At 43.0% G+C, this 22,023-nt stretch overlaps 2 protein-coding genes across 5 annotated transcripts in view; both read left to right on the top strand.

Moving 5' to 3' along the window:
• Positions 1-22,023, top strand: part of LOC135104959 (IQ and AAA domain-containing protein 1-like) — a 528,680-nt gene that overhangs the window by 170,918 nt on the left and 335,739 nt on the right. The window lies entirely within an intron of this gene.
• On the top strand, positions 3,991-6,037 carry LOC135104670 (uncharacterized). Its single transcript, XM_064012201.1, has one exon. It carries the CDS (start codon positions 4,972-4,974, stop codon positions 5,686-5,688), a length of 717 nt encoding a protein of 238 aa, XP_063868271.1. The 5' UTR covers positions 3,991-4,971; the 3' UTR covers positions 5,689-6,037.

Genomic DNA, 22,023 nt, shown 5'->3' with positions numbered 1-22,023 from the left:
GACCGTCTTGTAAATATTCCATTGTGTAGGACATGCATGGACAACGCAGGTGCCAAGTTAGACCAGCTACGGCAGAGTGAGGTTTATCCTTGCAACGTTTCGTTGTATGATTGACGGCATTTTCAAGCTAAAACACAGAAACAACCATATAAAAACAGGGTAAAAGAAAATATATAATACGTAAAAATGAATAAAAAAAACGTATATAAAATGTAACATGGATGAAATATTAAATAGATGAAGGTAAAGAAAAAGGAAAATGAAATATTTAAAAATACATATATATAAATTAAATAAGAGAGAGAAAAGGTTATCTGATGTGAGAGCATTTTGGAGATGGACTGAAAGGATGAGAAAGGAAGAGAAAACAAAGAAACATCATATGAGAAGGCGAGATTGTTTGATTGCGTGATTCATACTTTTGTAATTAGTTATTCAACCATTTTAGTGTCACTACGTGAGTTTCCTCTTGCTATAATTTTGAAGTTATCGGAAGAAAAGGAGTGATTTAAAGTAGTAGTGTTATAGGCTTTACATTTACTTAGGAATTATGTCTAGTTTTTTTTGTTAACCTTGTAATATATTTTTTCTAACTTCATTCATACATGTTCTATTCAGAACATCACTAAAAGATAGGTGCTTAGGGAACCTAACTCTAAAAAGGAATAATAATAATAAAAAAAAAAAATGAAAGTTGAACATATTTTGTGATTTTTCCAAGTTTAAATTAATCAAAGATAAACCTTTCCATTACATTACTTAATACGAAGACAAGCTATTTAGAGTTCTGAGACAACTTAAACTGAAGGTTATCACTAAAGATATTTTTAACTACCTTTTTACAAATGGTTCGTCTCCAGGCATCCTTCATGGCCTTCCGAAAACTCACAAAGTCGGCAACCCGTATTAAGCCTATTCTTAGGACCATTAACATCAAATAAATTTACCTTAAAAAAAAATTATTATGATTTTGTTAAAGAAATAAGTAAATTAGAAGTTCAAAATACTGTCATGGCTAGTTTTGATATTAAGTCTCATCACCCTTGATGAAACCATACAAATTATTTGTAGTAAACTTTTTAAGGACCATGACACTTAATTATACTAAAAAAACAATTTATTAGTCTATTTAGACTTGGCAGTTCAAGACCCCTTTCTTGTTCAACAATAAATTATACGTCCAAGTTGACGGTGTGGCTATGGGTTTTTGCCTTGGCCCCACTCTTGCTAATACTTTCTTATGTCATTGTGAAACCAAGTGGTTAAACAAATGTCCTAGTGAATTTAAACTTATGGTTTACAAAAGATATGTTGATGACACTTTTCTTTTATTTACACACTCTCAACACATCCCTAAATTTCTAAGTTACTTAAACTCCAAACATCCTAATATTGACTTCATGTGTGACAGAAAACAATGGTTCTATCCAGTTTCCGGATGTAGTTGTGACTTGTAATAAAAACAAACTACATACTGCAATTTACTGCAATTAAGTTTCACAGGTTTGGGGATTAATTATTTCTTTCATCCCTTAATTGTTTAAGATTAATATTATAAAAACCCTCTTATATTGATGCTACATTTTATCCTCTGACTGGTTTGCTTTTGATCACAAGGACATTTTTCCACAATAGTGGCTTCCTGTTGAGCATCATGAATAATACTATCAAATAATTTTTTTAGAAAGCAAATTTAGTCAGTCTTCCTCTAATGACTCACAGATGACACATAAGAAATACATAAATTACCTTACTATGGCCATCTTAGCTATACATATCTTTACCAATACGTTTACTGTTGCCTCTTTTATTTAATTATTTATTTTTATTTTTATTTTTTTTATTCAAAGACAGTATTCCTATCAGACTTATCTCTAATATCATTTATGAATTTACTTGTTTGAGTTGCAAGACTTGACATAGTGGAGAAACCAAGAGGAACCTAACACTTAGAATCAGTGAACATAAAGGTATTTCAATGTGTACAGAGAAACAGCTCACCCCCCATTTTTGGCATTATCTCTCTCTCTCTCTCTCTCTCTCTCTCTCTCTCTCTCTCTCTCTCTCTCTCTCTCTCTCTCTCTCTCTCTCTCTCTCTCTCTCTCATTTAAACATTTACACCAGGCTTAAAACAACACTTTTTTTTATGCTGCTATTTAAAAAGACTATACTTAAATCTAAATAAGAAGATATATACAAAAAAAGCAAACTTATCCTACTATATACATACATCATTAACACACCACTACAGTAGTGTGGGAGTTTGTGTTTTTCGCCACCTGTGGGCAGCCACTTTCATTATTTTTGCTGGAGTGTCATTGTCTGTGTATCACTCGTGGCTGCCATAAACGTTCCACAGTCTGGAGGTTCTGGGTGTATAAGAGCGCTGGTGCTGCCTCGAATAAAATCGAGGCACTTGCACCAGCATGTCACTGGAGGTGGTGGTCCTGGATTCCCTCTGGACAGCTTGTGGTGGGTGCCTTAGTGAGCTGAGATGAGGGATCTCCAGAACCCAGGCCTTGTGCTGGACCACCATCGCCGACACGTCCCGCTGATGCTCCAGCAACATCATTCCGGTCTGCTCCTCCTGCTGTTGCTGTTGCTGTTGCTGCTGCTGCTGCTGTCTGTCTGACCATCCCCACCAACCGCAGGGCACACTGTTGCACAGCATCCAGTCTCTGCAGGAGGGTGGGAGCACTCGATATACAGGACAAGGCACTGTACTCCACACAAGGCCATATCTGAGCCTTGTACAGTGTAAGGATGCCCCTGGGAGTCGAGGTTTCCCGCCATCCGACCCAGTGCAGAGACCCGCAGGGAGGCCTGGTGGGCAACAGCAGCAGCATGGCGGTCAAAGCGCAGGCCACAGTCCACTGTCATTCCCAGCACCTTGACATGTTGTTGGAGGGGAAGTGTCTGGCCTCCAAAACTCAGAGAGCCTGAGACGGCCTGAGAGGCAGCTGGGGACCATGAGATGACAATGGCTTGCGTCTTCTCTGGAGTGAAGCCGACTTACCACGTCTCTCCCCACTCCGTCACCAGGTTGAGCTGCCTGTTCAGCTCTCTGATGACTCGCTGACTGTCGCTGACTGTCGGAGCAGTAGTAGGAGCGGGAGAGACTGCAGTCATCAGCGTATACAAGCAGAGTCGGTATTTGCTGCATGAGGTCATCGATGTATATGTTCCACAGGATCGGGCCCAACACTGAACCCTGTGGAACTGAGGCCTGTATAGGGGACGGCTGGAATGCCTGTCCATTCTCTCTCTCTCTCTCTCTCTCTCTCTCTCTCTCTCTCTCTCTCTCTATATATATATATATATATATGTGTGTGTGTGTGTGTGTGTGTGTGTGTGTGTGTGTGTTTACCTAATTGTATTGTACAGGGCACAAGCCAAAGTTCATTTTGTCCTGTCTCCATAACTATATTTATCCAGTTTCTCTTTAAACATGTGTACACTGTTTGCCGCAATCACCTCTTCCTTCAAATCATCTCAAGTTTCAATAGTTCTATATGGGAAGCTGCATTTCTCAATGTTGCTTGAACGTCTACTCCTCTTTTCTTCCTATGCCCCCTCGTCCATCTCTTTCCCTCCTCCATCTGTGGTACCAAGTCATTTCTGTCAATTCTTTCTCTATTGTTTACTTATTTCTACATTGTTATCAGATCTCTCCCTTCTCTTCTCTCTTGTAGTGTTGGTAAACCCATCTCTTCAAGTCTTTCTTTATAGCTGAAGCCTTTCAGTTCTGGTACCATCTTTGTTGCTATCCTCTGTATTCTTTCCATTTTTTTTTTTCTATGTGGAGCCCAAACTACTGCTGCATATTCCAATTTAGGACGTATCATGCTTGTTATAATTTTCTTCACAATTTCTTTATCTAAATACCATACTTGATGGCATATAGGATGCTCAGACATAATGACATCCCCCGTTTCAGCAGGTCAGATTCAGGAAAAAAGTTTTTAGTGTATTTAAACATATATTGTTGAAAGCAATTACATTACACAAGCACAAAACATTGCTGTTTAAAAGCATGTTGGCAGTACAGTACAGTAGATGGTGGCCCAAAAGCCCTTGCTGCTGCTCTATCGCCATGCTCCTTGGCATAATCTACCACTTGTAGTTTCAAGGAGATTGTGTAGCTCAATCTTTCTCCTGCTGCCATAACGGTGAGGGTGTTGGTGTGTTTTGTTATGATCTTCGTCAAATAGCTACTGGCATTAAGTCAGGATTCCAATCAGCTGATATCTATAAACATGCATCATAGCCTCACAAGTTAGATTGCTTTAATTTTTACGATAATTCGTTTGTAAAGTAATAATAATAATAATACCAGCAATAAAATAATGATGCATGGAGTAAGGGGATAGAAGTACTGATCATAAGGTAGGTTAGTGAGTGTCAGGGAGATGATTAGCCTACAGGAGGTATTAACTTCGCATATTGGACACAGGGCCATTTTTTTTTTACCAAAAATGTGGGAAAAAGATGCATCCTATGTGCCGTTAAATACGATAGTTAAACACCAACTTAATGTTTGTTGACAAGGTGTATGTAGAGCTGAATATGCCGTTTATGCGTCTTTCAGGTGATACTGTAACATTGTTTTAGTCACCCTTAGGCCCAAGCGCCACGCCGCAGAAAGAAACTGAGGCGACGTGAGGGGTGACTAAGAAAAACAAATGTACAAATATTCTATAATTTACTGTTTATATGATAAATGGTAAACAATCATCTATGTTTAATATCACATGTTCTAGGAAACACTTTTTACAATATTTCTAATAAAGAAAAGGATAAGTTGGGCTTGAGACCGTTATGTATTTGTATACCAATGTTCAGATTTTCTTGTTTATGATCATATGTTACTGTATAACCTTCTCGCATCAATAAATGTCAGTCAACTCTGAAAGGAAGGTTCTCAAACCTTACAACTGGTGACCCCGGAGTGACTTGGACCCGCGCTCAACAATGAACTCCACCGACAACACGAAGGCAAACACCGATGTAGTTCCAGTCCACGCCGTAGCAGTGAAGCTTTTGCCGTTCTGCTCCAAGGAGGCGGTCTCGTGGTTCCGACGGGCAGAGGTCCAGTTCCACCTACGAAAAATTACAGACCCCCGCACCAAGGCAGATTACGTGTTGGAGGCCGTTCCTGAGGAACTTTTCCCCCGTATAGCTGCGTGGCTGGACAACCAGGTCAAGGACGTAGAATACGAAGACCTCAAGAGTTACCTCCTTCAGGAATTCACACTCAGTGTCAGCGCCCGTGCCCAGCATCTCCTAAGTATGCCACAAACACCCCTGGGAGACACCACAGCGCACACAGCCTGGAATGAGATGCAAGCTCTTGCTACACTGCCTGACCTCGACCCCAAAACCAACAAACCACGCCGTATAGACCTGCTTCGCGAGCTGTGGCTGCAGCGCCTTCCCTCCTCTGTAAGAGCGGACCTACACGAAGTGGATGACTGCCCCATGGAAGACCTAATAAGGAAGGCTGATAATCTCATCAATGCTGCCAGGGCCTCCTGCAGCCCTGATGCCATCTGCTCTTTCCCTGCCGAGAACCTTCCCAACACCAATGCTGCCAAGTTCGCTCCCCACAGGTGGCCACTCAACAACCAGGTACGTGACCACAAACTAGGAGCCCATGATCAACTACCGCCCCATGGAATGTGCCACTAACACTACAAGTTTGGAGCAGGGGCTCGAAAGTGCACCCCTGGCTGCCAGTGACCAAAAAACGTGTAACAAGGCCACCGCTTCCCTCAACGGTGGCCTCTCAAGACCCGAACATCCATACACTGGGACCACCAGGCTCGGGATTCTTCATCACCGATGTCTTATCTGGCTGGAAGTTTCTAGTGGATACCGGCGCTTTTCATTCCCTATTTCCAGCCACAACAGAGGATAGGAAGCTTCCCTTGAAGGAACCACCAAACATCAAGCTCATTGCTGCCAACGGAAGCAACATTCCAATCTACAGCACCCGAACCATCCCTATTCAAGCAGCCGAACGCAGCTTCTCCTGGGAGTTCATCATCGCCAACGTCAAAACGCCTCTCCTGGGAGCAGATTTCCTGAGCCACCACGGATTACTCGTCGACGTCGCCAACCGCAGACTGTTGGATGTAGCTACCTTCCACTCAACACCTCTCGGCTCCCATCGCCGCTGCACACAAATCTGCTCCGTGAGAACAAACACCCCCTACGACATCCTCTACCAGGAGTTCCCCGGAGTCTTCCAACCAGAGCTACGCCAGCAACCCAGTCAGCCAGCAAAACATGGCATCTTCCACATCAAGACAACAGGCCCTCCGGTACACTCCAGGTTTAGACGTCTGTCCCCAGAAAAACTTCAAGCAGCAAAGCAAGCTTATGCTGACATGGAACGGATGGGTGTTTGTCAAAAAGCATAGAGTCCATGGGCATCCCCTCTTCACCTCGTCAAAAAAGCCGATGGAACCTGGCGGCCCAGTGGCGATTACAGGCGCCTCAATCTCGTCACTGAACCAGACCACTACCCCCTTCCCAACATGGCAGACCTTATTTCCAACCTGCATGGGGCCAAGATTTTTTCTAAGCTTGACCTCCTGAAAGGCTACTTTCAAGTTCCAGTACACCCCGAAGATGTACCCAAGACAGCAATCATTACACCCTTCGGGACCTACACTTTCAATTACTCCACTTTCGGCCTCCGGAATTCAGGAGCTACCTTTCAACGGCTGATGGATGACATCCTCGGAGACCTTCCCTTCTGCACCTGCTACGTGGACGACATCCTAATTTTCTCCAAGAACTCCGAAGAACACCTTCAGCATCTCCAGGTCGTGTTGCAGCGACTCCGGGATAATGGCCTTGTAGCGCGCCAGGACAAGTGTCTCTTCGGTGTTACATCTGGTCGGAAGACTCCGGGGAACTCCTGGTAGATCCAGGATGTCTCTCACAGAGCAGATTTGTGTGCAGCGGCGATGGGAGCCAAGAGGTGTTGAGTGGAAGGTAGCTACATCCAACAGTCTGCGGTTGGCGACGTCGATGAGTAATCCATGGTGGCTCAGGAAATCTGCTCCCAGGAGAGGCGTTTTGACGTCGGCGATGATGAACTCCCAGGAGAAGCTGCATTCGGCTGCTTGAATAGGGCACAAGATATCACCGGCTGGTGTTGCCCCCCTTCCAAGCAAGGTAGACGCCATTTCAAAATTCCCTTGTCCTACCACCATCAAGGGATTCCAAGAATTCGTCGGCATGGTAAACTACTACCACCGCTTCCTCCCGAAGATTGCTCACACCATGGAACCACTGTACAGTTCTCTTGCCGGCAAACCGAAGAAGCTGGAATGGGATTCGAAGCAACAAAAGGCTTTTGAGGATACGAAGACTGCTTTCGCATCAGCCACAACTCTCTCCTTCCCGTGCCCCGGCGTTCCTCTCACGCTCACCGCAGACGCAAGCTCCGTTGCTGTCGGGGCAGTCATCGAACAAACCACCATGGGGACGACCCGACCACTGGCATTTTTCAGCAGAAAACTCCGGCCAGCAGAAGCAAGATACAGCATCTTTGACCGTGAACTGCTTGCTGTCTATCTTGCAGTGCGCCACTTCAAATATCTTCTTGAAGGCATTCCATTTACCATCCGAACGGATCATCGGCTTCTGGTGCACGTCTTCTCCAAACCAGATGACGCATGGTCTGACAGACAACAGCGGCAACTCTCCAGCATCGCCGAGTTCGGCTGCACCATCGAGTATACACCAGGAAAAATTAATCCGGTAGCCGACGCTCTCTCAAGAGTAGAGGTTAACGCTGTCCACCTCAGGATCAACTACAACGAGATAGCTACGGCCCAAGAGGAAGATCCGGAGACGGCGGCCTAACGCACTGCCATAACCAGTCTGCAATGGGAGGACGTTCCTCTCGGGGACGATGACCGTACCATCCTCTGTGACGTCAGCACCGGTCACCCACGCCCCCTCATCCTAGAGCCATTCCGCCGTATAATCTTCGACATCATTCACGGTTTGTCACACCCTTCTGGACGATCAACTGCCAGTTTGATGAAACATAGATTCATCTGGCACGGCATGAACAAGGATGTCAGGCGATGGGCACGGTGCTGTATTGTCTGCCAGACCAGCAAGACAAGCTGCCACACCAAATCAGGGACAGGAGAGTTTCCCCAGCTGAAGCATCGCTTCAGGCACCTCCACGTCGACGTTGTGGGACCCCTACCACCATTAGATGGCACTCAGTACCTCTTCACCGCTACAGAGCGCTCCACACGCTGGCCTGAAGCTATCCCCATGAAGCATGCCACCTCCCAAGACTGCGCAGAAGCTCTCCTGCATGGGTGGATCAGCCCTTTTGGCGTCCCAGACAACATCATCTCTGACCGAGGGCCTGCCTTCACATCCCAACTATGGAAGTCTCTGGGAGACCTAATGAGAACAAATATCCATCACACCACTGCATATAACCCAGCAGCCAATGGTATGGTCGAGCAAACCCACCGTACCCTGAAGGCTGCACTGATGGCATGCTCTAACGGACCAGACTGGAAGGCTCAACTCCCTTGGGTCCTCCTGGGTATGCATACGTCACCCAAAGAGGGACTAGGCGTTTCCCCCGCCGAAATGGTGTTCAGGGAGGCTCTCGCGGTACCAGGCAAATTTTTTCCCACAGCCCACAGTCCTGCAGACAACAACCACCTCGCTACACTACGTCAAACCGTGGGGAAGTACCGGCCATGTATCCAGACATATAAGAAGTTGCCTCCACGACACCTTCCAGAGTTACTCCACACATGCAAGTATGTCTTTGTAAGGAACGGCGCCCACAGATCACCCCTCACTCTCCCTTATCGTGGTCCATATGCTGTCCTGGAGCGCAATCCTAAGGCTTATTGCCTCAGCATAGCCGGACGCAGTGACTGGGTGTCCATCGACCGCCTGAAGCCTGCCTATGTAGATGAAGAGGACCCGCCGTCCAGCTCGGCCCGTGCTGGGGGCCCGCCTCACACTCCACCCCATAAGAACGGACCTGCCTCCACTTCACCTCGTGAGGATGGCCCTCGTCTCGCCTCCTCTCGAACCGGACGGACCATTCACCAGCCACACAGGCTCAACCTTTAGCCTTCCAGGGACTCTCTCACGGGGGAGTATTGTAACAGTGTTTTAGTCACCCTTAGTATAGCCTTCTCGCGTCAATAAATGTCAGTCAACTCTGAAAGGAAGTTTCTCAAACCTTACAATACTGTGCCCTGATTCATTACTCCCAAATCGTTTTCTTCCTTACTTTTCATTATTATATCTCCCATTTTGTAATTCCATGAAGGTCTCTTTTTTTTTTTTTACTTTTTCCTATTTCCAACATGTGACATTTTCAGGCGTTAAAGTGTGTGTGTGTGTGTGTGTGTGTGTGTGTGTGTGTGTGTGTGTGTGTGTGTGTGTGTGTGTATGTAGTTTTCTAAGAACTCACACATCAAGAACTACTTAGAAAATGCCCCTTTCAAAGAACTCACATATCAAGAACTACAAATGGAAGCAAGATGAAACTGGTAATATTTAGAAAGATAAAATCATCAAGTTTTCTTCTGTTAATTTTGGCATTGACAATGCTATGCTAGGTCACATTTGGCAAGAAATTGACTATCGTTTGGATATGTTGTGTAACCTGCACCTTGGATATTGAGTTTTTTTTTTTTTTTTTTGTTTAATAAAAACAAAAATTTCTTGCACTTTTGAGCTCAGTTTTTAGTATACAAACTTGAAAATATTAGCTTTCAGAAAATACAAATTGTATTTTGATATCCTCCGTAGTTATGAAGATATAAAGTATAATATGACATATATTGTTGGAATACCCTGTATATTGTTACAACCAGGTTCCACTTCCTTCACAGCTGCCATTACATTTAGGTCTGCTTTCCCTAGGCTAGCTCCTAGCCTAGTGTGAGCATAAACATAACGAATCCTGGCACCTGCAAGTTGTCGTCAACTATTACATCTCAGAGGCTGGCACTCTGTTTAACCCACTGACAGAGAAGGAAGTATAACAAACATCAGCTTAAATTCTCCAAGGTGGGAAAAAAACAACAACTAATTATCAACTTTCTAGAGCACATATAGTATACACAATACACCAAGGCAAGGACGGTACCCCTTTGGACAAACTACTCACTGTAACAAAACCACCCACTGTCCAACAGAAATATCATAAACTAACTTGGTAATAGTTTTCAAAAGACAGATTCCCACCTCCTCTAAAATTGGTAGAAATCTGGGAAGAAAGTAGACAACTGTAGCCTAGCACAAATACAATACAATCCCCTGGTCTGCCCCATTCACAGTTTTGGGTCACAGAGACCAGTAACATTTAATGAAAACATAACACACAACACACAACAATACCCTGCACTTAGGCAGAAAGGGGGGAGAGGACAGGAACTTGTTCCCATCAGAATACAGGAGCAAAAATGATAGTCAGACAAAACAGACTGCAGGTGGAGTCACTATCCACCTTGCATAAGTAATGAGGTACAAGGGTCCTGACACGCCCTTGAAATAATACTTAGAACTGTCCAAATACTTGCCTTCCACAGGGCCTAACTAGTTCTCAACATAATAATGTGGCACCCGTTAGTCTCATACGGTTACATCGTCCCAGCAGCACCAGGCCCATGACAGGGGGCTGGGAAAGATGGAGGGAAATTGAAGAGCTGGGGGGTGAAAGCCTGCTCCCCACCCCATGCCACGCTCTTTTCACTACGTTGCCCTCTCACACAAGCTGAACATTATCTTACAAAAATTATTGTGGGGCTGTTTGGAGGGCTGGGTGAAAACTAACTACACTATAGGAAAGAGTAACTCTTCTATATTTTCTATTAATTTTAACTTTCAGGAAGGAAGGGGAGTGGGGAAGATCAACTTCTGTTTTATATAAAGAGTTATGGTAATTCTGGTGCATCCCTCACCATGTCAGTGACACATCTCTCTCTTTCTCTTCTCCTCTCGTCATCTTTCTTCTCATTATCTCTTTGCTCAGTATTCTCGCTGCACTTAACAATAAATAAATAAATAAATATATATATATATATATATATATATATATATATATATATATATATATATATATATATATATATATATATATATATATATATATATATATATATATGTGTGTGTGTGTGTGTGTGTATGTGTGTGTGTGTGATCCACCTATGGTTGTCTGCTGGTCAGCCGTTCCCCTATAGAAAGAGATCAAAGCTCATAGTGATCAATCTTTGGGTAGGACTGAGACCACTCACACACCACACCAGAACAGCAAGGTCACAACCCCTTGGGTTACATCCTGTACTTCCTTGCTGTTAAGTGAACAGGGGCTACATATTAAGAAGCTTGCTCATTTGCCTCGCCGCACCCAGGATACGAAACCAGGCCTTCTTGGTTATGAGCTGATCATGCTAACCACTACTCTACGAGTGTGTGTGTGTGTGTGTGTGTATGCAGTAGAGTACATGACAACGAATATGATCCGTTCCAATGTAACGTTTCTTATGGAAAATATGCATTATGGTGACAGAAGAACATGTGGGAAAAAAATTATTTGGTTCCAGAGAGCCAGAAAATAATACAAAATATTCCTCAATTATTGGAAAAAAAAATCAAAATGAGCACATTTGCACTATTACATTTAAGATAACATGACAAATATATAAAGTGGCCTAAACTAATCTTAGGTTATTGTGCAGATGAGCTTGTGTGGCTGTTACTGAATGTTTATGTCATTAGTTCATGAAAAGTGGTGCTGGTGGTAGGAAGGAGAGCAGCTGCTAGCACAACTGGTGAGTTAGTCTTGTGAGTTTTAGTTTGTTATTATGATTAAATTTTTATTAAAATTTCAGTGCTCGCACAAATGACGAGTTTGTCTTGGTTTTGGTTCAATATTCCAATTAAATTTTTATGAAAATTTCAGTGTGTTATGGCAGTTGTACATTATAATGATTGTGCATTGTCACATATCCTACATTATATATATTGTTAGGACTGACTAGAACCCCTCTTACAGCTGCCACTGAATTGGGTCAGCTTATTCTTAGACTACTTTCTCTATAGCCTAGGCGTGAACACGGCAAAGCCAGGCATGTACTGGTCGCCAACAACTATCTTGCCTCAATAGGTTGTAACACTAACAGAGAAGGGAGTATAATGAATGTCAATTTAATCCCCCAAGCTGAGAAAAAACTAATTAGCCATGTGATAGGGAGCACAGACAGCACAGGATAGGGTACAATACCTTGTTGTACAACTGCCTACAGTAACAAAACCACACATGTCCAACAAAGATATTATACATTCTGGCCAGAGAACAGCCTGTTTACAGTCTCCCAAAAGACAGGCCCACACGTTCAATACACCTGACTGAGCCTAGGGAGAGGATATACAGCCATAATCTGACAGAAGATTATACAGTCTTCTGGCCCTTCCCCACTCACAGCAGTGGGCCCCAAGACCAGTAGCATTCAATAAGGAAACAACATGTACGATGGTCCAGACACACACACAGTAGTGTGTGTTTCTCCAGCAGGAAATTGGAGAGAACAGGTGTCTGCTCCCGTCAGTACTCTATACAAAGACGCAACACACACCATACCAACTTAGAACTGCATACTGCTTACACACTACAGAAGCAGCAAGATATAGGGCCCCCTCACATCTTTCAAAGAATATCTAGTATGCCCAGATATCAGTTTCCCATAGGGCCCAAACATTAACAAGTATAGTAAGACATAACACTATGATCCCATGTATCGGTATTTCCCACATATACCCCCCTAAATATTACAATGACACACCTTGACTGGCTAGCTGTACGTGTAAACCATCTCGTTTGAAATCTCCCTTGCTACTGACTCCAACTGACACATCACAAAGACAGACATGCCAGCCAGCCACACAGCCACACAACATAGGAGGGGAGGAAAAAGGGAAAGGAAAGGAGACCTGAGAAAGTATGGTGCTTGCCACACCTCACAGCCCCACTCACTATACCAATAACATTTTAAATAGTTTTCTTGCTGAATGACCCTGAAGGGGCTGGTTGCAATTTCAGGGGTAGTAGTTTTAGTATGGTGTAAAAAAGAGAAGTGGGGAAAACAGAAATACAGTGAACCCCCTGTTCACCACATGGTTATGTTCCAAAGGCACCCATTAAGTATAAAAATCCGCAATATATTGACTCTGGTTCAGAAAGAAAAAACAAAGTCGCCAATTAAACCACTCACCTCCTTGTGGCAGTAATGGTGATCAACCGCCAACTCAGCGAATTAGTTACATGCATAGTGTGCACAACACACTGACCACCACCACCAACCCAACAATAACCAGAATGTTTGTACGACACCAAACCACTACCACCAAAAGGATAACAACCCATACACAACGCTGACTGGTGACAAAACCTGCTTCTGCACAATCATCCAACCCAACCACCACCACCACCTACCCAACAGTAACAGCAATGTACAGCACTCACATGAGCATGCCAAACTGCCATTCTCCTTTCCAGGGATACCCCAGCCTGTGGCAATGGCATACTTATACCAAGACGCACCTCATGTCAGGTACTTCCTACCTAAAAAATTAAATGGTATTGTACTATATATACACTGTGATGCTCTAAAAAAGACCAGTTAGTGTAATATATGTCTTTTAATGATACTTGCATTGTTTTTTGCAAGCCACGCAATACTTGGCAACGTTTCCTCCTTGCATTGCCAAGTCTCCAGGGGTGACCAATTGAGGTCACATGGTCAGAGTGACCATATTAATCGAAGGTCATTTCCTCTCGTGCTGCCAGCCAGGATGAAAGTTCCATCTCCCACTCACTGAGAAAAAGAGCTTATTTACTCAGTAAATAAGGATTTTTTTTTAGAAGAAAAGGCTATTAGGGGGTCATTACTTGACCCCTCATGAACTGTTGCCTGAACAGCGAAAGCCACCAATGCTAAACTAAAGAATAAAAATATAATAACATCATAATTCAAGGGAAATATCATATCTGAAAGGAAATCTATCACATTTAAATGAAATTCACAATGGAGAGAGAAAGAGAGGGGGGGGGAGCTTGACTGAATGATAAGCAGATTTTTCTCAAATTCTAATGATTTATAGGCGATTATAGATCTGTGATAGAAATAAACTTGCATGAAATTTAGATTGTATATGCAGAGAGAGAGAGAGAGAGAGAGAGAGAGAGAGAGAGAGAGAGAGAGAGAGAGAGAGAGAGAGAGAGGCGGTGTGAGGGGAGCAAGGTTAACTTTAATCTGATAATTGGCCCAGTACAAGGTTTGGCAGCGCCACAAGCCAGGAATCCCCGGAAAGGATCATACCTAAATGCTCAATTCAAAATGGTCACACCATAAGTACACCAACCCACAAACAATGTGAGAGTGGCAATGAAAATTACTTCTTGCACGGACAACCAACCAACACCAGCGGTTGCCCATTCCACCTACCAACAGCTGACTGTTGACGGTGATGGGCTGGTGTGAACCATGTCATTGCCTCCGCCTGGCCACCATCTTATCAGCAGGCAGTGTTGCCAAATATACAAGTACACCTAAACCCACGCCATATAATATAATGGCTTATATTTTATGAAATATAACAGCCAGTTCTTCCGCGATAAAGTGGGATTTCCCACATTGTAAAAATAATTAGGTTCCAATGAAAAAAAAAAAAAAAAACTGCAAAAAAGTGAACCGGTGATAACTGAACCACGATAAACTGGGGGTTCACTGTATACATATTAGCCTACACAATGTAAAAATAATCAGGTTCCAATGAAAAAAAAACTGCAAAAAAGTGAACCGATGATAATTGAACCACGATAAACTGGGGTTCACTGTATACATATTAGCCTACACAACTTTGCAGCCACAGATACATCAGACTTGTCAGTCTCGCTTCCTTCTTTCTTTCTCTTTCTCTTGTTATTTCCCTGCTCTATTCTTGATGCACAGTCGTACCTCATGATTAAAAAATCTTTAATTCAACTCCCAATCAGGGGCTTGCTATGGTCTGGAAAAGAACTGCCAGATTCACCAGCCGACTGAATTTTACACATAAAAGAGTCAGCTGGAAAAAAAATAAATAAATCATTGTCATCTGTGTTATCAAACCAACAAATGAAAATATTAGTAATACTTTTAGTCACCATCATCAAGCAGAGAGGAAGAAATATGGGAAAACAAGCTAAATACTCTGCACATTATCTTGGGTCTGGGATGCATCATCACCTTGGGACGGATACTGATTTTTTCCTCTCTATATGACCATACTTTATCCATTTTAGTTATATCCATTTAAGTTATACAGTTAACATAGCCGTATTTAAAAAAGCCGTATTTGAAAAAAATAACCATGTTTTGATGCCAAATCTTAGCGAGACACTGATTATATGTTGACATCATGTCTCTCAACATCTTCCCTGAGTTGCCGCTTGTCTGTTTACATCGTCTCTCCCAATGTCTTCCATGAGTTGCTGCTTTCTTCTTTGGAAATACAATCCATCCTTTCATATCTTGAATCTTCTTTTCTGTTATGTTCGTGCAATCAACCACAACACATGTATAAACTGGGGTTTTACAACAGCACTACAAACACATATCTCCCGCCCCAGATTTATTGGGTGTTTTGGACAAGTCGGCATGCCTGATATCGGCCAGTCATTTTGCCTTCACGCGATTTCGGCTGTCACAATATCCTGTCAGTACAAATAATATTTGCTTAACTCTTTTGGGGATTTGCCCTATATCTGTCAGAGATAAGAGAAAAGGGAATGATACCTTGCTATCTTTCCCCTTCATTCATTCTGTGTCATTTTTGCTTCATCTTTTTCTCTCTCATATTCCATTTTCATTCTCTATCAATCTCATTTTATTTATTTATTTTTACTCTCTCTCTCTCTCTCTCTCTCTCTCTCTCTCTCTCTCACACACACACACACACACACACACACACACACACACACACACAGAGAGAGAGAGAGAGAGAGAGAGAGAGAGAGAGAGAGAGAGAGAGAGAGAGAGAGAGAGAGAGATTTTAGCGTAAAAAAAAAAAAAATTGTGTTCACTATAACAACTTTTCAAGACTGAAGACAGTCTTCAAGAACTTTCAATACCTCATCATTTTGAGGTTGGTATTATTTACAATGGTATTTTCTGTAAAAATTCAAAGACGAACACAGAGGCTCTAAGCCCGACCCTCGGACCAGGGGGGGGAATGGTACCGCATCCGCACTGTGTACCCCTTTATCAAAGCCATGAACCCGCTGGTCTTCAGGCAGGAAGAGCGCTACCTTCCCTCCAGCGGGCTGTCATCCCGGAAGCGCCAGAGTGACTACCGATGCCGAGGGTAAGTGGGTTTGGCCTACCGATGCGGCAAATAACCACGACAGCCCCCATCCCGACGGGATAGAGAACCCGAAGGGGCAGGAAGACTCCAGATCAGTGAAGCTGTTAAGGGCTCCGAAGCCTGGCAGAACCCCATTGCTCTATGAACATTTGATAAGGGAGGATGGAATACTGTCCAACTCCCCGCCTCACATTCATCTCGTGGGGAAGCACTTTAGCCATAGGCCCAATCCTGCCCCGGCAGGCTTGTTCCTACATTACCAGCGGGCGCTACTAGGAGACACACTTCCCTCATAAATATATATATATATATATATATATATATATATATATATATATATATATATATATATATATATATATATATATATATATATATATGGCCTTTATCCGTCTATGTATGAAGTATGCTTCACATATTTGGTTGGGGAGGGGGTTTCCACTCATACCGCTGTTCTAGACGAAAATCTTTTGATTCCACCCTGTCTAGAACAGCGGTATGAGTGGAAACGCCCCCCTCCCCCACCAAATATGTGAAGCATACTCCATACTTGGATGGATAAAGGCCCTGTACAGAGTTGGCAGCTGCAAAGGAGAGAAAAACTCACGGAGACATCTCAGAATGCTGTTTTAGCTAGAGATAAGATGTGAAGTTTCCAGTTTAGATTATAAGTAAAGGACAGACCAAGAATGTTCAGTGTAGAAGGTGGGCGGACAGTTGAGTGTCATTGAAGAGGGGATAGTTGTCTGAAATATTGTGTTAAGTTGATACATGGAGTTTGCTCTGCCCCAATCGGAAAGTTTAGAGAGATCAAAAGTCAGGCGTTTTGTGACTTCCTTGCATGAACTGTTTACTTCCTGAAGGGTTGGATGTCTATGAAAAGATGTGGAAAAGTGCAGGATGGTACCATCTGCATAGTAGTAGATAGGACAAGAAGTTAGGTTTAGAAGATCATTGATCAATAATAGGAAGAGAGTGGGTGACAGGACAGAATGCTGAGGAACACCACTGTTAATTGATTTCAGAGAAAATAGTGACCATCTACCACAACAGCAATAGAACAATCAGAAAAGAAACTTTGATACAAGCCATAGGAGGATAGTTTAGAAATTAAAGCTTTGTGCCAGACTATCAAAAGCTTTTGATATGTTTAAGGTAACAGCAAAAGTTTCACCAAAATCTCTAAAAGAGGATGACCAAGACTCGGTAAGGAAATCCAGAAGATCACCAGTAGAGTGGCCTTGATGGAATCCATACTGGCGATCAGATAAAAGGTTGTGAAGTGACAGATGTTTAAGAATCTTCCTGTTGAGGATAGATTCAAAAACTTTAGATAGGCAGGAAATTAAGGCAATAATAATAAGATGGTTGTTTGAGGGATTAGTACAGTCACCCTTTTTTAGGAACAGGCTGAATGTAGGCAAACTTCCAGCAAGAAGGTAAGGTAGATGTTGACAAATAGGGGTTAAAGAGTTTAACTTGGCAAGGTTCAAGCACAGAGGCATAGTTTTGGAGAACAAGAGGGGGGACCCCATCAGGTCCATAAGCCTTCCGAGGGTTTGGCAAAAGGTGGAGGAGAGGGAGGAACAACCCCTGAATCATCCAAGATAGAGTTTATGGCAAAGGTTTGAAAGTTCATCTTTAGAGATAGATGGCAGTGGTACCATCTGGTTGAAATAAAAAGGAAAGAAGAAGCAAAGTTATTGGAAATATTTTTGGCTAGGTCCTAGAGGTCACACAGGGAAGTTGAAAGGGTGAATCCAGCAAATTATGTTTTGAAATATTGGTGTTTGAAGAAAGTTATTCACGTGCGAATCCTTTAGGGTGAATCCAGCAAGATGCTGTTTCGAGACATTTGCATCTCAATATTTGCTAATTTAAGATAAAATGGCGAAGTGTTGTTTGTACCAATACATGTGTGTCATGATCATCTTTTGGTATAAACAAAAACAGGCATTGCCATTAAATTGCTGCTTCCTTCGTGTATTTACCAATACATGAGTATCATGAAAGTATTTTGGTATAAACAAAAACAGGGATTACCAATAAATTGCCATTTCCTTGATGTATTTACCAATACATGCCTATCATGAAAAATATTTTGGTATAAACAAAAAGAGGCATTACCAATGACTTGCCACTTCCTTCATGTGTTTTTATAATACCCCTGATGCCTCTAAAGCAGAGAAAAATCATTACTCTTTCAATGTACACAAATAGAGACCTTGTACTATTAAAAAATTATGAAAAGCATCGAAGTTTAAGTGATAATTTGGCATGTGGGTGGAGGATATGATTAATAGTGAAGCTACTGGCATCTGGTAGGATGTGCTCACATTTGATTGGCTATTAGGAAGGTGTGGCGTAAAGTCAGAGGGCACCTCACCGCTCATTGGCTACCGGTGATGTGAGGTTCGCCTCTACTACAGTATCCTTCTTCTCGCCACTTTCCACCCACGTGGCAAAGTTTTGGGCATTAAGTCAGGATGCATCCCTATATTCAAAGGGATTTTCGACCATGTTGTAAAGGCGAAATGGTTTGATTCTGACAGCAAGATAATGGCGAGGAGAATGCTCTGACAAGTCTAACTCAGAATGATAAAAATGTAGATTCGTCCTTCCTACACCAAGCACCTCATATCTTGAAAGATTTCGACACTTTCTATTAATGAAAGAGTTTTTGGCTAGATGGGGAATAGACTTGGCATGATTCTGGGCAGAAATATAAAACAGATGAGATTCTGGTGATGGAAGGCTCAAGTACCTTTTGTGGGCTACCTCTCTGTTATGTATAGCATGAAAACAAGCTGTGTTTAAAAAGGTTTGGAATGTTTAAGTCAAGGAAAGAGTGGGGAATGTATGCATCCTTGCCAGACACTATCACCTCTGTTATGCACTCAGCACACAAAGGCAAATCTGACACAGCAGTATTTATTCCAAGTAGAAATCAGCAAAATACCAGCTCAGGTCCCCCCAACTAGCAGAGGCAAAATGCTAGAGGCACCTCTGCTTAGGGGTATCCTGAGAAGGGATTGGAGTAATAGGACAAGATACAGGTATGAGATTGTGATCGCAGGAGCCCAAAGGAGAAGAGAGGGTAATAGCATAAGCAGAAGGATTAGAGGTTAGGAAAAGGTCAAGAATGTTGGACTTATCTCCAAGACAGTCAGGAATATGAGTAGGATGTTGCACCAATTACTCTAGGTCGTGGAGGATAGCAAAGTTAAAGGCTAGTTCGCCAGGATGATCAGTGAGGAGAGAGGAAAGCCAAAGCTTTGAACATTGAAGTCTCTAAGAATGGAGATCTCCACAAAAGGGAAGAAAGTCAGAATGTTCTCTAATTTGGAAGTTAAGTAGTTAAAGAATTTCTTATAGTCAGAGGAATTAGGTGAGAGGTATACAGCAGAGATAAGTTTAGTTTGAGAGTGACTCTGTAGCCGAAGCCAGATGATGGAAAACTCAGAAGATTCAAGAGCATGGGCTTGAAAGCAACGTCCAGCTTTGGATTGAAAATGAGAATAGAAAATGTAGGAGGGAACAGAAATGCGACCTCAAACACCCAGTGAGGAAAAAAAAAGATGGTTTACTAGAGGAGAGGTGGTGTTCTACAGAATAAAAATTAGATCTAAGACCATAAATGTTGCAGAAGCTAATGAAGGAAAAATTGAGGGGGGGCTCTTAAGATACATAGGGTCGATACCAGAAGAGCAGTTCGACCTGGGGACATTTGTGGTCCCCTCCTCAGATGGGGATTCTAAAGCTGGTGTAGGAGTTGCCCTCTAAAACCTATAGAAACCTTGAAATATCACATGTAAATACAGTTATTGTCTAAAGTAATAAAACATGTTACATAATTTAAATGAACAAGCATAAAGCAATAAAATAAAAGTAAAAAATAATTTTTGTAATTACTGTCACTGTTGTGTCGAGTCCATATTTCAACCCCCCATCCCCCACCCTGAAGGCTGGAGGACCCCTTGCCCTAATGTTCCCTCTGAGGCTAAGGGGCATCCAGGGCTACTGTGTGTTCACTCATCCTCATCATCTGGGATGAGGAAGAGGTCCACTGTTGAAGAGCTTGAATGGGGAGCAGAGGTTGATAGCCTAGCAATGGCAGGGGTGGATGGGCTTGAAGTGGCAGAGGTGGGCAGGGGTGGCTGGGCTGGCTTGGATGGCGGCAGGAGTGTCTGGGTCAGTGACAGTGCTGACTGGGCTGGTGGATGGCTTGAAGTAGCTGGAGATGATAGTGAGCTGTCTTGCCTGCCTTCTTTTTGAATCATAATTTTCCTGATACACCTTGAGGGCTTTATCTATGGTGTAAATGGCTGAGCCACTTCTGGCAGGGTTTGGATAACTTTCCTTGAAGAGCTCCAAGCTGCACTCTATGTCATTGAACACCTTCCGAAGTATCTGATGTCCAGTTCTGTTTGTGGTTCTGGCTCCTCCTCCTCCTCCTCTTCCTCAGTGACTGCCCTCTCTTGTTCCCACTACATGAGATCCTTGATGGAGAGTGGCTGGTCATGAGACTCTAGAAAATTCTCCGTCTTCTTCATCGACCTCAATGAAACCAGCAAGATGTGACAGGTGTACAATGTCCCTTCTGATGCCTGCCATATCAGTGAACCCCTTAAAATCTGTCACACACTCCTACTAGATTTGCCTCCAGCACCCATTCACTGTCTGTTCGTTGACCAACATCCAAGACTTGTTGATGTTATCTATGGCCTTTTTAATGTTGTACTTGGCCCAGAACTGCTTTATTGTTGGCCTGCCTTCACCATTGCTTGCAGTTATGAGTTGCTTCATTGTGCATCGCTGGTAGTATGCCTTGAAGGTGGTGGTAACATCCTGATCCATGGACTGAATGAGTGCAGTTTTGTTGGGAAGAGACATGACTTGAATATTGTCAGCCCAGTCTTCTATGTTTTGAGGATGGCTAGGTGTATTGTCAACGACCAGCAGGAAGCAGTTGGTCAATCGGTTGGTAGTTGCGTAGTCACATAGCATGGGCAACAAATAATTGGTGATGTAACTCTGGTTGAGTAATATCATCATCCATCCCTTCTTGTTGGCCTTCCAAATAATGAGGAGGTATTCCTTAAGATCCTTCAGTGCTCAGGGGTTCTTTGAATGGTAAATGAGCATCGATTTCAGATTCAGATCCCTTGCTGCATTACCCACAAGCAGCAGTGTGAGACAATCCTTGGAGGCCTTGAACCCTGGAGTTGTCTTCTCCTTAGTGATGAAGGTCCTGGAAAACATTTTCTTCCAGTAAAAGCCCATCTCATCAAAATTTGTTACCTGCTTGGAGAAATAGCCACCCTCCTCTATAGTCTTTTTTAGGGCTGGTTTAAGGGCCTTGGCAGCTGGCACTTTGGAGGTTGCTGCCTCACCAGTCATTTTGATGTTATGTAGAGCTCCACTGGTTTTAAACCTGTCAAACCAGCCCCTACTTGCTGTAAACACTATCCCCTCCTTCACATCATATCCTCACTTATTGAGATCCTCCCTAATAGACAGAACCTTTGTACATACGAGGAACGTGGAGACTGGCATGCGACATCACGTCAGGTCATTCACCCAGAACTTGAGAAGACGTTCCATTTC

This window comes from Scylla paramamosain, chromosome 11 (genome assembly GCF_035594125.1).
Source record: "Scylla paramamosain isolate STU-SP2022 chromosome 11, ASM3559412v1, whole genome shotgun sequence".
In the NCBI taxonomy this organism is placed as follows: domain Eukaryota; kingdom Metazoa; phylum Arthropoda; class Malacostraca; order Decapoda; family Portunidae; genus Scylla; species Scylla paramamosain.
The sequence above is the reverse complement of the archived record's forward strand: the minus strand, read 5'-3'. Positions and strand labels throughout refer to the sequence as shown.